This window comes from Papilio polytes, unplaced genomic scaffold (assembly GCF_000836215.1).
Source record: "Papilio polytes unplaced genomic scaffold, Ppol_1.0 DF824135.1, whole genome shotgun sequence".
Classification (NCBI taxonomy): domain Eukaryota; kingdom Metazoa; phylum Arthropoda; class Insecta; order Lepidoptera; family Papilionidae; genus Papilio; species Papilio polytes.
The window spans coordinates 3,252,441-3,270,965 of NW_013525069.1; the positions used below are offsets into that span (position 1 = coordinate 3,252,441).

General features: G+C 32.1%; 2 protein-coding genes across 3 annotated transcripts; both read right to left on the minus strand.

Moving 5' to 3' along the window:
• Positions 1–99: 99 nt before the first annotated feature.
• Positions 100–2,605, minus strand: LOC106099255 (protein rolling stone-like). Its single transcript, XM_013277728.1, has 4 exons — positions 2,248–2,605; positions 1,382–1,495; positions 882–1,074; positions 100–565 (listed from the first exon to the last, which is right to left on the minus strand). Exons 1-4 carry the CDS (start codon positions 2,552–2,554, stop codon positions 355–357), a joined length of 825 nt encoding a protein of 274 aa, XP_013133182.1. The 5' UTR covers positions 2,555–2,605; the 3' UTR covers positions 100–354.
• Positions 2,606–3,346: 741 nt separating this feature from the next.
• Positions 3,347–16,184, minus strand: LOC106099374 (protein rolling stone-like). Of its 2 annotated transcripts, XM_013277906.1 has the most exons (6): positions 15,966–16,184; positions 11,450–11,818; positions 10,389–10,463; positions 7,584–7,694; positions 7,062–7,257; positions 3,347–3,984 (listed from the first exon to the last, which is right to left on the minus strand). In XM_013277906.1, exons 2-6 carry the CDS (start codon positions 11,736–11,738, stop codon positions 3,789–3,791), a joined length of 867 nt encoding a protein of 288 aa, XP_013133360.1. In that variant the 5' UTR covers positions 11,739–11,818; positions 15,966–16,184; the 3' UTR covers positions 3,347–3,788. The 2 variants fall into 2 exon arrangements, with proteins under 2 accessions (XP_013133360.1, XP_013133361.1); XM_013277907.1 differs by lacking the exon at positions 10,389–10,463.
• Between the last annotated feature and the right edge of the window lie 2,341 nt (positions 16,185–18,525).

Here is an 18,525-nt window from a genome sequence, read left to right on the forward strand (position 1 = left end):
GAGGATAGGAGGTATTGATTGCCAAAATTAATTTCTAATAAGGCAGAATTTTGAAATAAACTTTTATTTTTATTAAAATTAATTTCCATATCACAGAGTTTTAAATAACAATTTACTTAACATAAGGACATTTTATAAAAATATAAAAAACATAGTTTATTAATCTAACCCAACTGGACGCTTAAAAAGAAACTTCAACAAATAAAAACATTTACTTTTCGCGCGGTACAAATCTTCATCGAGAAGACGTATTATAACCGGCGTCATAGACGGTCCATAAAGGCATCATTTAAATTGTATTGATAGATCTTTCATTCGTACTTTTCTTACTCCATGGCAGTTCCATTACAGATCTTACGGGGATTTAAAGTTACCGTAGTTGCCAACGGTTACAGGATAATTGTTATCTCTTAGTAACCGACGACCGAGGACATCTCTTCCGAGTGTCAGCAGCACGCATACCGCATGCAACACGATTAAAAGGACCAAAGAGAGTGCCACTGTTATCATCGCAATGCCAGGCTGCGACCAGTCCAGCGGTGGGTATATGTATGAGCCTCCCGTACTGGAAAAAGAAAATATTACTTTACTATTCACTTATTAAACTGTGAAGAGGTAAAAGATAAAAGAAGGTCAATCCGGCAGCTAAACAAAACTATTTCACTTTATCCATGAGTTCTGTAAGTTCGTAATGTATGTATAAAAAGTATAGCCTATGTTACTCACAGATAAATTACCTTTCTAACGGTAAAGGAGGTTTAAAATCAGCCCAGTAGTTTTTGATCCTATTCATTACAATCAAACAAACAAAATTTTCTTCTTTATAATAGTAAGTATAGATATGAAGTTGTCATTTTTAATGGTTGTAACTAATTACATACATTGCGTTAGTTCCACCCGCGAAGTAGTAGATTACGCTGAAGATGAGGAAGATGACGGGCACGGAGACGGGCTGGTACACATGCAGCAGATGCATTGGCTGCCGCGACGACAGCAGAAGTACCAACATCAACACCGTATTCACCGCGTGCATGAACACGTCTACCGTCTTGTTCATGCCAGTATTTTCATCGACTGTGCAAAAATACATAGATATAGTAGCTGGCACCTGGCATTTGGCACGTCAGTAACTATTCGTTCGCTCTACATGCTAACCATCACGCCTGGTGCTGTAGTTAAAATATTAATTGTTCATCCATTTTTAACTTTAAAATCAAACTCATGCCTTTTACCAAAATGATAAAATACAGTTTCAACCCTTGGATATAAGACATTTTTGAGCTATGCAATATTCATGTTTTGGAAATTGCTATATTTTTATCATTAGGAGTAAAGATTTTTGACTTTAAATTAATTGAACGATTTAAAACAACCATCTTACCTTCATCGGTTAGAAATGACCAATAAAACACGGTAATAAAAAACGCCACAACAGTTGCTATGTTAGTCATAGCCCAATACATTTTAACGTATCGAGGAAGTCCAAATGTTGCATCTGGAATAAGGAATTAAGAACTTTTTACCTATACTATAAATGTCTACATCACATACAGACCAGAAAACTAACAGCAGTGTATTAACCGTCTTGTCATAATGCTAATATAGGTACTGTCAGAAGCATGTACATAAGACGTCTGATTTTGAACACCTTCCCTGTTACCAAATAAACGAAGTGTAACCTGTCATGTCAAGATCATCTCATACCTATATTAGTTATGTGGCATATACTCGAGTCTTTCCTTTCCTTATTCGATAGTTAACGATTCTCCGATTCTACTTTGGGTACATAGGAAATTAATTTTCCCCAACAAATTCTTTCGTGCCATTATTTACGCTCTCATTAAAATGGAACCTTCGCAGTGGCATTGTGTTTTTTTTTATTCGTCAGTTCAGTCTAGTGGACTATGAATCTTTCGTTTAGTAAAAGGGATGTAACCTGATGTCATTTCAAATAAAGATTTATAAAGCACGGCGATGTAAGCCTAATGGTTTACCGTTCAACAGAGGAAACTCAGATTAATTGATAAACAATAATTTATCTTAGTAGTAATTTAACGCCGGCTATATTGTTATCTTTATTTGATAATTTAGGAGTATTACTGTCTAATCTCTTCTGAGTGGTATTCAATAACATCTAATCGTCGTCATTAATAATATTAAGCCTATCGAACCCGGACATAAAGTCCTTATAAACCCACGTGGGCTATATCTTCTAACATTAAATAATTAGCGAAAAAACAAACTTACCGATGGGTCCACGTAGATATGCTCTAGCGGACACAATAACTCCGAAAGCAGCTGCAATTGTATTCAAAACTAATCCCCAATGAGTTAAAAATGTAGGCCAATAGCCAAAAGGCATGATGTCATAAATCACAGACGATATCAATATTCCGATACTACCCAGGCATATGATCGTCCTTACAAAGAGTAAGGGCACAGCTGAACGGTTCCTCTGGAAAGGGCTCAAGTAGAATTCGGAAACATCTTCGTGCTCCAACATAAACATTTGCCATTGTAGTTGATATTTAAAATAATCTTTAATTACACCCATTTGCGACTACACTGTACAGACTGAAAACCGCGTGTATTGACTGAACTTGTGTCGATGTGAGTCAGTACTGTGCCCGCAAATCGTCTAGTTTCTTATCATTTGCTAGATTAAATATTGATAAAGTTATAAGTTTGCAATTATTTAAAAAAAAAACTGTCATCGTGACTTACGTTTTAAAATAATGTTTCATTTGCATGTAGAAAGTAGAAACAACAGTCTACGACAGTATTCTTCAACTATAAGCTAGAAAAAGGCGTTAAAGTTGCTTTTAAGTGCTAATTCAGTAACTTCCCACAGATATTCTCTACATAATTCAATGTTAGCATTTTTATTCTGGAATATAGAAAAGAAACAATTTTAATCCCTTTCCCAATCCACCCTTTTCTTAAAAGGCGAGGATGGGAAGGAAAAGTGGATTTGGCGGTGGAGGGTCTCCTCCAATAAGCGTCTGCTTAGGAAGGAGAAATGTCCTCTTTATGTGCGTCTCCTCCTCCGTCCATTAAGTGTAGGCAACGCATCTGCAATTGCGGATGTCTATGGGCAGCGGTCGCTTTCCATTATGGTGGATTCAGGTGGCCTCTTGCTCGTTTGCCACTTTATATTATAAAAAAAGCAGTAGAAGACAGTAGGTACAAAAAAGGTATAACTAGGTGTAACAATGTTTTTCTTAATCACTAATGGGTATTGACTTTGTTTTAGAAGGGGCACTTCTACTACTAGTTTCTACTTAAAAGCATACTATTCAAGTGTATAGGTAGACAAACAATGTGCAATTCGTCAGTAATCATTTATTTTACTAAAATAGGACAACCATCACAGTTTGCTTTATTACACAAAACTTTACACAAATATCAGTTTCTTAACACTTTACATTTCTATTTTGAACTAAATAATGATAAAGCTTATAACAATTCACTAGATTATATTTCACTTACAATTTTGTTAACAGTAAACATGTTACATGCGTATTTAGTACAAGGTAGTACAAAATATCTGAAACATTTTATAAAAATCTTATAAACAAACAAGTCCTTTTGAGTCAAAGATACGTCACGACACATTAATGTCAAATTATAACAGTCTCCAATAAAAATCCAAATGTTCGAATAGGAATAACCAAGGAAGTCCTCACTTCCACGGCAATAACTTTATCATCATCTTGTGGCGATTCTTTCAATCGATTCGATTGTACCGATGCATGGTTTTACATCTCGATTCTTCCTAAGCATCGACATTAAGCTTCGAATCCATCGTTGTATAATCCATTAGGTGCTCTACGACACCGTCTGGCTATAATGTCTCGTGATGTCGCCACACCAACGGTCAGTATATGCATGAGGGCAAGGAACAGGCCCGTGAGAGAGGCAACCACCAACGTCTGTTCCGGTTTAGACCAGTCGATGACAGGGTAGATGAATACGTGGCCCCAACTGGAAAATATTATGTATAGAATTATTATCAAGAAAGAAAGAAGGAAAGAAATTCGTTTATTACAAAAAGTGGGGTTAATACATTTAAGAGAACAAAAAAAAACTAACACCGTACGAATCTTCTGCTTCGGGAGAATAATTATGTTTATAAATGTCTGTTTTTAATAGAAAGATCCAGCATGTCTTATAATGACAGATTTGTTTGTACGCTAACGGACACTAAATAAAAGTATTAACACAGTAATTGATGATTTCATTGTCAACCTTTAATTTTTTTTATCAATGAAACACATACTATATAGATAGTAGTCCGGATAACATTTTTAAAAAGAATTTTAGGCAATAGTAAAACGTCGGCTTTGTATTATTTTTTAAAGAATATATTAATTAAAAAAATAGTGTATTTAATTACATTTAAATAAATGCTACACATGAAGTTAATACAAATATAAATTTTTAGGCAATAATACTATCGATAATTATGGCTTAAAAAGGTTTCGTTCACGTAATTGATTATTTATAAGTTCGCGGTGAGATTTTTTTAGATGGACATTAAGATTGTTCGAGGTTAACCGCTCCGAGACGCGTTGATTTTAAAATAATCAACTAATAATGTGCCGTATCGTTAGCATAACAGGTACATCAATATTATTCTTAACAATATTTAATGGCATTTAGTCGAAAATAACAACAACTTGTCCAACATAAACTCCAATAATATTTGTTTAAACCTAAATTATCTCGGCCGAAGTTTAAACTTCTATATCATAAAAAAACAAGCGGCGAGATTTATGCTTAGAAAGCATCGGATACATATAGAATTTCGTTGCCAACTGATTTTATTATAACGTATCAGTCACCATGAACACTGCAAATAACTTGAAATAACACAGTAAAAATATCATTTATGAAACTATAAAAACAGCAGTAGTGAAAAAATTATGCATAATTATACGGAAAGTAATATCTGAATTCATATAAATTGTACAATAATATAAAATCTAGATTATACAAACTAGTTCCACCATAATAATGTAATAATAAACGATGAAAATATGCTGAATAGTGAATATTATTCATAGATGTAGATAAATTTAATCTGTATCAGATGACGAGATCTTTCTGTTAAAAGTTGTTTAAATTAATGAATTTTTACTTATGGAATTTTTAAAGCCATCATTCCTCAGATAATGTGGCAATAATTTAATGTTATCTAATCCGCTTCGGTAGTGTGAACCAGTATAAAGAATTAAATCTTTTGTTAGACTCTCCTTACTTGATTGGCATTGAAACTAACATCAATTGAATGAGAGCATTTTACGTACTGTTCTCATAAGGGTAAAAGTTATAGAAGCTGCGTCTAAATGTAAGAAATTCACTTAATAACATAAACATTCCAAAATAATCAGATATCTATGTGTCAATTTTGAATAATTCCCTATACATTATTGTCTATTTAATTTTAAGAAAGACATGAAATGACTCAGTTCACAGATGTGATGTCCCTCACTCTAGTTAAAAAAGTAGGCGACCTTTAAGATGGTCGTTTATTCTGACTGTTAACTGTTTAGTATGCGAAAACTGTTCGAGGAGGCGCAGGCGTAAGCGCAGGCAATGTCAGGTGATCGAACCGATTATACTTATTACCTTGACTCGATAATGTCGCCTAAAACAAAACAAGGTTATCAAATAATCTTTGTTGTTTTGTCTAACAACATTGTGATGATTACCGATTACACAGAAAATCCTTTTATAATCTGTTGTAAATTTATCTAACGATGCAACTTTTTTGTACATTTACATTTAATACTTCTTTATTATAATGAAGATTCTCTGTATGTCGTGGTTTTAAATTATTTTACGTATGTCGTTAATGATTTAATTTTACACTGACTGAATTGAGCAGGCTAACATTTTGCCATGTTTTGGACTTTAGATGAGGGCCGTGTTGCTTAACAGTCAGGTTCTTTAAGCGTTTATGTATAAGTTGTTATTTACTACAGCGAATTCTTAGCTTTACAATTTACGAGTGGAAATCAGGACGCATGGTACAAACACTTGTAGCCTACAGTCAATACAAACTTGAGATGCCACTTATGTGAGCTCACGTTCTTAGAACAATATTTGTGTCACAGCCAAAGGTCTGCGCACGCGCAACACGCTCCAATGTATACCTTTGCTTTTGTATAAGGCGCACCAACACAATGACATTGTTTGATAAGCCTGCAGTATATTATATGTGAGTGCAAAGAACTTTAAAGGTGTTTTAATTACAAAAGTCATGATAAAATAATAATTCTATTTTAGTGTTCGTTATGTACACTATAACAGAATTATGAGGATTTAACACCTTTTAGAATTTTGACTAATTGGGGGATAACTATTTACGATTTCTTTTTACTTATGAATTTAATACTCGATACACATTTTTTATTTATAGGTTGCATTTGTTATTTCGATCCTAGCGATTCTCGTACTTGGGTAATGGTGTATTCGAGGCGGAAAGAATATTTGCACCCTAAAATATTTTCTTTTTTAGTGCTATCGTATATTTATCGGTTATATTGGTACTTTAGTGATGTACATAAATAGAAAATCAATGTAATACATTTCTAACATGTGATTAGCTGCAACAATAAATTTACGATTTCCGGTAACAATTTGCAACAAGCAGTTAAAATTAATTCTAGAGGAAATTATGTAGATATTGATCGTTAAATCAACATTTCAAACCTTACATTGTGTATTATAATAATTAAATTTCATTTAGTGGCTGCTTGCGTTTGTTACCCTTGATTTTTTCCCGTAAAAACAAGATTAAAAAATACTCAATAATAATATATTTTAGACGTTAAAGGTTTATTACGATTATGTTGAAGGCTGTCGACTTATTTAAATGTGTCGATACTTCATTTAGTACTTTTATAAGTAACAGTATAAAATATTCCTAATACTCGATTGAATAATTATAGTTCAAAAATCCGTGGTTACATTAATTCAACTATTTTAATTTTTATTTATGCCTTGTTAGTAATAGATAATTGTCTTTTAATCCCAAAGATAAATAAGTAACTTACGGATCAAGCCCTCCCGCGTCGTAGTATACAATGGTGAATATCAAATATACGATTCCAAAGTACAGCGGTTGCATTACATGGAGCAATCGGCTGGGATGCGCCGACAGAACCAACTCAGTTAACATTACCAGGCTGTTGACACCGTGTAACATTACGTCGAGTGTCGGGTTCGGAGCGTAGTTAACTTTTTTTATAGCTGGAACAAACATGATACTAAAAATATGGAAAGGAACATTTCCTTAACACATAAAAACATACAAAGGAATTGATAACCCCTTTTGGTAGTCGGTTCAAAGTAATTACTACTTACTAATGTGTGGTATTCTACACATATAAAAATAGTTTGGTTTAATTTTTATCTCCGTATTTAAACTGGTAACCTAATTTAGATATCTAGCGCCAGAGATCATAAATGTTTAAATGCTAGGTTAACGACGTGCTACGAAAGTAGTATCGTGAAACCAAACTACGAAAAATCTAATAGTATTAAGACAATATTATAGTATGATAGAAAATACTTACCAGTATTTAGTATTGACCAGTAGAAGACGGTGATGAGGAAGGCAACAGGAATGGTGATGTTGTACAATACCCAATACACTTTCACGTACCAGGGGAACTCAGATTTCGTATCTAAAGAAAATTCACACATTAAGAAAAATAAATTAAAAATGAAAAAAAAAACACTAACCTCTTCATCAATCGGGTAAAAAGGAACAAAAACAAAGAAACTAAACTACGAAATAATTTTGATTAGTTTGTCATTTTTTTAACATTAATCCATATTCCCGACACCAGTATTAAATAAAACCTAGGTTAATGGTAAAAAAGAACATTGTGTTTTAGCAAGGTGAAGAGAACGAGCCAAACGGAAAGAATTTAGTCAACAATGCCTTGAGTTCTTTATTCAAGCGCGATGAAAAGTATTAAAAGGTTATACGTGAGAAATCACTCGGTGAAAAACTTGTGGATGTTAGGAATTGACCAACTGAAGTCCATAGAGTTAACATGGCAAATACCATAAAACAAATATAAAATGCCTAGAGTAGCTTCCTATAATTTCTTTTTACATATTGACCTGTCTTGATGCTTATTCTCTTTGTATATAATTGAAATATGACAAACCTCTAACTGTATGCATCTTAAATTCAAAAGTGCAAAAGTGCAATAACCTTTGTGTACAGCCGGTTTGTAACGTGTTTAAATTCTGCGACCGCATACTAATTACGTTTTGATATAACAATTGTAATACACAATGAATTCGGCAAGGATGGTTCCTTGAACTCGTAACGTATCGGGGTTATGCAAACACCTTGGAATGGTCATGTACAAGGACGTTAACAATCAAGGTAATGTCTACAAATGTTAAGATTATTAGTACACATTGTCTTATTTATCCTATGACATGCACACAAGTTCATTTAGATTTAGTTTTATTGCTTTGTTTTAATTTGCATAATTGGTATTGTAAATTGTATAATATGGATAAATTGAAGATTTCCGAATATTAATGAAAATTAATTCTTCATTTGTTTTACAGGCTGCAGTTAATGTTTTGGATGATTTTAAAATTTCTTACTTGATTATGAAGTCTCATGTCTCACAGTTTGTCTCATGTAAACAGTTAATGCTCTTTCAATACATAATCTTTCTGATTGTTTAAATTACTCTGACATTGCCAATACTGCGAAAATTCGTTTAATTTTATATACTGAAATTCATAAATAATGTATGGTCACCATTGTTATATTTGTAGTAAGCTTTTCTTTTATATTGAAGTGAGAAAATGATTTTTATAAATAGTATAGATAAAAGAATAATCATAGTTTATTAGCTAGTAGTGAACAATCTGGAAACATTTTATTGAAAACAATGAGTTACGAAATCGTATTTCCGCGAACGTTGAGAAACAGTTCATCTTCATTAATGACTAGTTTTTTGTTCGCGATTCTGTTCTCTAATTAAAATGTAAATGTAAAAAACATAGTCTGTGTTATCAATGTTACATACAAATATACAAAAACATTTTCTATATATTATAGATTACAATATGAAAATTTTAATTAATTAAAATGTTGCACTTGCTTTCAGTTTTTTTGCACTAATATTTCTAAATGCGGTTGTCACATCGTATTATTTTTATATTTAATGGTCATTTTTTTCTATTTTTTCAATCGCGGGAATGTTCAGAAACCACTTTATTATTTGCTTGCTTTATAATGGGGAAAACCCAGTACACAGCTCATAATTAAACCGACAGTCAAGACATCTCGCTTGTTTACTGACCGTTTTACTTCATCTGTTTGATGGATTAAAACCAACTACGTCTTGACAGATTTCATCACGAAGGAAGAGTTTTGAAAAATATACGCGATGATAGTATGTTTTACAATTTTAGCAACCTTGTGCTTTTTAGATAATAATGTCAAGGAAGCTGTTTGGCTCGTTTTATTGCCATATAAAGCAACTAATTGAGACACACAATATTTTGCATAAACATGCAAACTATATTATAGTATTTGGTCGTTTAGAGCTAGTGATTATAGAGTTGAACTGAAAGGAGGCGAAAATGTATTTGATTTTAAGTGCGTGAATGAATCAGTCCATAATTTTGACTGATTAATGTCTGAGAATCTAGCAGTAAGTGTAGAATTACTGGTAGAAATTGGTAGAAAATATTATTTTAGTATTACTAAAAACATCGCGAATATAATCTGTTTGCATAACGTATTCTGCGTGGTGCGTGGAGTTACGTGATTATGCTGAACTTGGCTGACTCTGATGTCCTTGACTTTACACATAATATTAGAGGTTATATTTCAAAATCTTTCATTGACGTTTACTTCCTTATCAGGAGGTTTTTATTACCTTATTTGAAATATAAATTACTAGCTGTTGCTCGCGACTTCGTCCACGTGAATTTTAATAATATAGCCTTTGCTTATCATCGATAATGTAGCTTTCTAATGGTAAAAGAATTTTTGAAATCGACCCAGTAGTTTTTGAGTTATTTCAATACATACAAAAATACTAATCTTTCCTCTTTATAATATTAGTATGGAAAACAAAGTCAATCAATTAAAAGAATAATCGATTATATTGTTTTCAACTATCGATTGTTATTGTTGATTTGAAAGCAGAATTAGTCAATAGCTTTTAGCAATAAGCATTTGTGTTACGGTGGGACCATTGTTTTCTTTGTTTAGTTCTATGAAGTAATATCCATCACCAATGTGTTTAGTTCAATGACCTGGTAAGCGAAGTTAAATGGAAACGCGATGACCTTTGTAATAAACTATTTAAAGTTTTCCCTTTGAATTTACTCACTCTCATTCTTCAAAGATCCAACAAAACTTCCGTAATCAGGTGTCGTGGCGTCAGTGTGAATTGGCTCTGGTATACCTAGACGTTGGTGTAATTAAAAAAATTTTATCTTGGGTTAAGAACTAAAATCTTTGTTTTTAAAATGAAAAAGCACCTCAACTTTTAATTTAACTTTGTTCTGAAGAAAAAGAGCATAGGTAATTGATAGATTCATTGCAGAAAAGGTCTGTACAATTGGAAGAAAATCTATATGCATTCATAAATGGTCATGATCTTTGACGTTTATGTACAATATTTACATTTCATCCACACAAAGGAACATCTCGAGTTTAACCTTAATAATATGTCGCAAGCGCAAACACGTGCTATTGATAAACGTGAGATGTAAATGTTGCAACCGCTCATTACCAAATAATAGTAACATATGTATGACATCAGCCACAGGGTCATAGACAACACTTTTAGATTGCTTAACATTCATCTATGGTCAATATGACCATAACATATCAAATTATTCAACTTAAATCACCTATTGTTGGTCCAAGATATCTAAGTTGGAGTTGACAGAAGTGTTATTTTAAATTTTTAAACAGTTTGTGCTAAGATTATTTATAGTGTCAACAAGATTTATAATGAATGTTGTTTCTAGCTCGAAAACAGTAAAATAGTAGTGATTTGTGGTTACCAAACTTAGTTTTTATAGTTGCATATTTTTATGTTTCAATTTACGTCTCATTTTAATTTATTAAGCAGGTTTTATTATCGTTTTAATTAAAATGTTTGAGATTGATCCGATTTTAAGATCTTAGCTTTATAACGAACTTTGTAAAACGCACAGACAACATAAATATTTCTAGTTCTACTAAAAATAAATTACAGGACTGAAATTCATAATTTATTAACACATACAATCCGATAAGGAGGAAAGATGAGAAATCATCTATTGTTAATTAATTAGTCAATAAACAGATAAGAAGAATGTACAAACTGATCGTTAACCTCTAACCTTGAACTTGAACTACACTTGAAATAAAAAAAAAAAAAACAAAATAATAAAACAATACCTGGTAAAAAACGATCTTCTTTGAGTGCAACGATAACGCCGAAGAAGGATTCCACTAGTATAAGTAGTAACCCCCAGTGTGTCATATACAGCATATATTTGTTTACGGAGCCCCAGAACGCTGCAGTAGACCAGGTTATTGTGATGAGAGACCATATAAAGATGGGTACACGCCAGTACACAGCCCAGAGGCCAAGCCATGATCTTGCGAATAACTCTGGTCTTTCCTCCCCTGGCTTAAGTGCTCCGTAGAAGCAACCGGCCTTCTGTCCCCAAGATAACTGCGTCATCTCTTCTAATTATGTTATCACTAATAAGTACAGTGCCAATTGACTAGTAAGCTTCTTAATTCAATTTCGATGCATTGATTCTGTGAACAAATAAATAAATTATATTTTACAACTAGACGATAGATAAAAATTATTTATCAAGTTAATTTTATGTCGTTCTATGTAAATCAAGATATTTATTAATATCATGTAAGTCGATATACTTTTGTATTTATTACGATATGTAGGTTATTTACTTATTAGTTTATGGTAAGGGCATTATTTAATAGAAGTTTTTATTGTCATTCAGAATAATATTGAATGAGAAATACATCATAAAAATAAAAAAATATATGTCCCAGTTTAATTCGAATCCTAGGATTACCCGGAATTGAAAGGCGAGATAAATATAATTAAGTTACAAGGTTACTTTTGTATCAAGAATAAGTTGTTTGTACCCGGCGTTATATCTCAGATGAAATTGAATGCATGTTAATAATAAAAATACAGGCTTGACGTTGCAACCACGAAGATGAGTAAGATGATTACTTTACTTTTATTATTTAGCTTATTAAAAATTACAATTCTTTCTTCATAAGAGTCATCATCAACTTGCCCTAAACACTACAGAGGGCACAGTATGTGCTGCTCTTCCATACATTTCTATCAACCGTCATATCTGAATCCACTCCCTTCTTAAGCATATTTCACACAATCCATCCATACTTTCTTCATAAGTATCATTTGTTAAATAATTATTTAAATTACTATAAACATTGTTTACGTTGGTATGTAGTTAAACGTTACTTCACTCACAATTAGCACTTAAATAGTGTAAATACAATAGACAAAACATGTAAAGCACTTTCCACATTTTGCAAGAAACATATACACACATAAATTTAAATCAATTAACTTTAAAATAATCTACAGTGAGTGTTGGGTTAGCGTGTTAAATTGACCCTTGCGGCGTATAAAGGGTTTGTTAACCTTATGTTATCAATTATTTTTGTTTGTTAAGGGCCTGTCCCACCAAATTGTAAATTGTCTAATAACAAACCAACGTGTAACATGTGTGATGGAAATATCTGAGGTTCTATCAGCCAGTGGTGGGACAGGCCTTTAAGGTTATATAAAACTAAAAAATTCGTGGTATAATCTGTATCCTGTCTTAGATAATTACATCAATGTGTAATTATCATAAATAACGAATTTATTTCCATTAAGAACATTCAAATTTATTCGATTATCGATGCTTTGTAAGAGTGAATTCCAATGGTAAGTTTAACTGACACGTGATAAATTACATTGCGAAATACTTTATAACGTTGTTTAGTTTTACTTGTTGTATTAGACACATACGTGACAGGTTCGATCTTGACCTTCCCAAGTGTCAGACGGTTGATCTATTGCGAATATTCCTCGCCCCCCTCCCTTGTCAATTCACACGTAAATGTTATTTATGCAACCAACTAATACTGCTAATAAGAAAAATAAAGACAGCGACAGGGTGGGCAGACTAGTACACACAATTTCTGATGACCTAGGCTCTTTACGCTCTTTAACTAACAAATTTATTGAGATGTTTCTTTTAAAGATTTTTTGTAAAAGACTAGTTATATATTAAAATAATGCATTTTAAACAAATAAAATAATATTCTTCGTGATCGGAGTGCGGATACTGCTCGCCCGATCGCACGCGCGTGCGCGCAGTTAAGAAGTCACGGCTTTAGAAAACGAGGAATACGCGTTATTTATTTTCCCTTCACTAAATACCGCATCTGTGTAATGATTGCTGCATAATTTACACGAATAGAAAAATGTTTATGAATAAAAAATCAAAACTCAAATGAGTTTTCTTGAATTATTTTAATGATTCAATTGGAGATTATCGTCATATTTTTCGACTTTGATAAAGTATTTAGGGCTCTGTATGAGCGTCGGTGGCTCAGTGGTTTAAGCACTTGACTTGTAATCTAGAGGTCTTGGGTTCGAATCCCGCCGCCATGTACCAATGTGATTTTCGATTTTTCGAATTTTCATATGTACATAATTTACCCGACGTTCTTACGGTGAAGGAAAACATCGTGATGCAACCTGCACATATCGGCGAAGAAATTCAAAGATATGTGTGAAGTCAACCAACCCGCACTTGGCCAGCGTAGTTGACTATGGCCTAGTCACTCTAACTTTAGGGTAGGCTCCGAGCCCCTCGGTGGGGACATATAGTGAGCTGGTGATGATGATGATGATAAATGAAATGTTTGTTAATGATAACGTGATAATGTTAACTTAGCCGCATATACGAGGACACTTTTTGTATTGTTATTACAGCTACTCCTTTTACAATAGATGTAAATGAAGTAATTTTCCGAGTCACGTTGGTGCAACGTTGTATGTACTATTTATTTTGTCATATATCCTTGTCATGGGAAATAGTTCATTCTTTTGCAAGTCGTTATCTCGACCCAACCTTTTTCGGTCTGGGAAAATACGTTGCCAAACAAAAGTGTCGGTGCAAGATATGTTTTTTAATGAATATGATTTTTAAACACTTGAGTAATTAGTCTACGATGTATGAATTTCGGTCATGCATATATGATTGTGAGCAGGCATAGAATCTCTAAATCGGCCTTATTTTAAAAAAGGCGACAAAACAATGGTTACATATCTGTCAAGTGTGACTTTGATTCTGTACTCAAGGCTTTGGATTCAATAAACTATTTATTTTTATATCATTAGATGGTAAATGAACATTCGGTCATCTGAAATCTCAGAAGCAGGAAAGCGACCTCTACCTTTAGACATCTGGAATTCTGAATGCACTGCCAACCTTTAATCTACGCAGTTGAAACGCAGAAAGAAGATAGAAATGTAGATTTGAGTTACAACTATATCAATGCTATTTTTGTGAGTTTTATTTTAGAAACGACCTATATTAAAATTCACACGGAAGACGGCGTAAATGCTAAACAATATTATTCCTTTAAACATGTTTTAATGAATTACTTTTAACTGTTAAGTGGTAATTTGATTACATTTTATAAAATTAAATGTAGATTATGTAGAATTGCTAGCACGTGCCACATTGATCTAATTCAAAAACTTCCATAACCTTGCTTAGTGGCCCTTTATAACGTTATCTCTAAATATGCTAAGTAATTTACAATCCAACAGGTTTGATTTGGAAACTTAAGTAAGATATCAAGATATTGCGAAACAGTATAAAATGTTCATACATTTTTAATGTGTCGAGTACGGAGACTATTTATTTAGTTTTAATTATATTTAACTAGACTAGAGGAATGTTAAGATAAGTAACTCTGGCTGTGGACTTAAATGATACATTAAAATTTTAGTTTTATTTCAGTCTGAGCTTGATATCGATCGAAATGATCGTCAGATTAAACTGTCTAGGTCATGCCATATTTACATAATAAATCATATTTCGTCTCTACATTTCGATTTAATATACTATTTTTAAAATGTTTTCTCTATCTTACTAATATTATAAATGCGAAAGTTTAAATGGATGGATATTTGTTAAAGTTTGTAGCCTAAACGACTGAACGTATCTCAGTGAAATTTGGCATAGACGTAGAGGATACATACTTGTGTTTTTTTTTTAATTCCACGCGGACGGAGTCGCGGACGAAATGTAATTTAAAATAAAAAAACGAGATCAGGCAATTATTATTTCAAATAATTGAATTATACAATTAAGGACGACTGTAATGTTGTCGTTCAAAATATTGTAATTATATTTTAATTATTAATAGCATGAGGAACTGTAACAGATGTGAGGTAGGTTATGAACAGGGAGGGTGGCTTGCCAAGAATAGTCCCGAATTAGTACACTATGTGGTAGATTGCCAGGTTTTAATACATTGTATTTTTTTAGGTTTAGGAAGTATGTGAATATGATTAAACATACAGAAGAAAGGCAATTGCTCCATATGATAACTGTAGTGCCTAAAGTCCTTAAATAATGATGATTTTGGTGCCTAGTAAGATAAAATATGTTGCGATAACCACCTTAAAAGATGAATTATTAATATGATTGTGTTTCTTAAGCCGTTATCTTTTTTTCTGAGTAATATGCAAACTTTTCGTTATCACCTCTTTCATATATTGACCGATTGTCTTTTGGAAAATCCTGGTAACTAACACATGGTGGGCGTTGAGAGAAAATTAAAGATGTATTATTCCAGGCATTAAATTCAGTAACACATTAGTTTTGGTACTTACTTGTTATTTAATATTAAAAGTGTTTTTAATTTTTTTCAATTAAGTCACAATTCTACACTAGCTAACTGTACCCACCATATCTATTACACCACATTTATATCGATTCTTTTTTTATTTGATTTACATCGATTAAAAATTAATTAACCAACATTACTATTTACGTATTTGAGCGCGCTTTTTTTAATCTAGTGTTGTACCGTGCACGCGTGTCGAAGCGCGACAGTGGACTGAACGTGTGCAGAGCTAGTGATGCGCCTCGGTGCGGATGCTGCGTACCGATACGTGCGGTCTGGCGATCAAGGTCTGAGACACCTTCACGCACTACCTGCTCCGTACTTGTAATTTGTAAGGATGTGATTTAAAACGGGGAAAATCCGATAGGAAAATTATCGAAGTTGTTTTATACTAGCTTTCGCCCGCGACTCCGTCTGCGTGGAATTAAAAAAAACCAAAAGTGAGAAGCCTATGTATTCTTCCAGACTATCCCCTATATCTGTGCCAAATTTCATTGACATCCGTTCAGCCGTTTAGGCTACAAACTCTAACAAACATCAATCCATCCATCGTAACTTTCGCATTTATAATATAATATTTATATGATAGTTTCCCAGCTATTATCAGCAAAACATAATCAGTAAAAAAGAAGCAATTAACAGTAAATTGAATTTATAAGAATTACTTTGTAAAATTAAATTTATTAACAATTTCTGCGGCAATCTTTTACTTTTGTAATTAGGGTATTGCACCACAGTAAACTTTTGTGTATTGTATTGCTGGAAATTTATGAAACAATAATGTTACTTAGTTTATTTTTGGTCAAATATCTAGTGTTTAGGTTCACCTTAAATCCCATATCAGATTTAACGAGCTAATTGTAGATTAAGTGTTATTAACCCATTTACACCAAATGACCAACTTATGTGTCACGTAAGTCGTTTACAATCGGTTGGATAAATATCTTTAACTGTTCGTCATTGAATAAGAAATAAAGATAAATAAGACAGTATATTTAAACCAGTATATTTAAATAATTTTAACCCGGTGTACCACAAACTTTATCTAAGGGTTTTTTATTACTTGTAAAACCACGAGAAATAATATAAATACTTGTCTGTATAAAACCAGTTAAGAGTCTTTACTGTTATTTTGTTAAGTTTAATACACTTTGACTTAAAATAATACTACTCTACTGCAATTCGAATAAAGTGTATTTAAATAAGTATTTTTTTTTAGATATGAATGCTCTTTGCGTTAATATTATAACGTAATGCGCAAAACAAATGTTAGAGACAAAGAATCCAAACATTAACTTACAACTTAGTCTCTAAAGCTATGCCTAATTTAAACCTAAATTATGTGCAATTTTCACGTATTATGCAAAAGGATTATTTATGATATACAACGCTGTGAGGAAGTAATGGCATGCTTGGTAATTTTATCTCCATAACTAATAATAGGAACAAAGAACAATTGATTTGCAAGAGCCAATCTTTTTGTGACGTCATGGATTGCGACATGTTTAAATAATACAACTGTCTTTAAATGTTATCTTTACTAATGTAAAATAGACAGATTTGTATGTATGTGTTATAATGTTAAATAATCTACAAAGTGGTTATAATTTCGTTATTGAAATACGTGATCAATACATAAATTCTCATGCTCTATGTCGTCTCGCCATCTGGGTTGGAAATATAAGTTACCTAAATAGGTCAACTGGCTAATTTACCCAATTCCCAGCGAGGCAGTTTCTTACATAATACTAATCAGCCCCTATCCAGTAACAAAAAGAACTCTTTATTCGGTAATTCAATATTTGTGTGATTGTCGAAATGTGTTAATTATTATTTATGTTTTTATTTTTGTAGGTTAGGGAACAAGATGCAGAAAACAGATCCGCTAAAATGATTTTCTTTAAAATATTTAATGGCTTTCTTGTATCACTCATTACCACCTTAATAATTCTACCTCGAACTTGTCAAATTATAATTGAAAGAAGCCGTTAATTAGAAAAATATGAGCTATTTTCACAACGTGCTACTTGTATACAATTATTTTATCAGGCGCTTTTAAATATTACTTTGTATTAGAAATATCAATTTGTACGTTCATTTTAACAACTGTTTACAAAATGATTTTATATTTATATTAATTAATTTTTATTATTTATTATTTATACGTATTTTCAAGTGCAAATATAAAAATATAAAAAAATATTTTTATTTGAAAATACGTTTAGCAACAGCCATAGCTAGGATTTATAAAATGGTACTCGGGTATTTGTTCAGTTTTTTTCATTAAAATAAAACCAAATTGTAATATCACGGCTAAACAATTTTATTTATACTCAAATATCAAGAGTAATTATAATTAAGCTTATCGTATATATATTTAGCTTACTTAATCCATACTTATTTAAGTAAATGCCATAATACAATATTAATACTATAACATTTTCAAATCAGACGTAACATTTAATTTAAATTAACTTTCATAGACAAGCATTCATTTACTATGTTTAAGATATGAGTTACAAAATGTATTGCTTTTAAATTACTAT

Excerpts from the sequence above, each read along its gene's own strand:
- LOC106099255 (XM_013277728.1), bottom strand. The coding sequence starts at position 2,554 with ATGGGTGTAATTAAAGATTATTTTAAATATCAACTACAATGGCAAATG. Across the intron at positions 1,496-2,247 it reads ATATCTACGTGGACCCATCG|ATGCAACATTTGGACTTCCT; the intron begins GTAAGTTTGTTT and ends TCCTTATTCCAG. Across the intron at positions 566-881 it reads GCGGGTGGAACTAACGCAAT|TACGGGAGGCTCATACATAT; the intron begins GTATGTAATTAG and ends TTCTTTTTCCAG.
- LOC106099374 (XM_013277906.1), bottom strand. The coding sequence starts at position 11,738 with ATGACGCAGTTATCTTGGGGACAGAAGGCCGGTTGCTTCTACGGAGCA. Across the intron at positions 7,695-10,388 it reads TGGATCTTTGAAGAATGAGA|ATACGAAATCTGAGTTCCCC; the intron begins GTGAGTAAATTC and ends AATTTTCTTTAG. Across the intron at positions 3,985-7,061 it reads GACGCGGGAGGGCTTGATCC|TTGGGGCCACGTATTCATCT; the intron begins GTAAGTTACTTA and ends AATATTTTCCAG.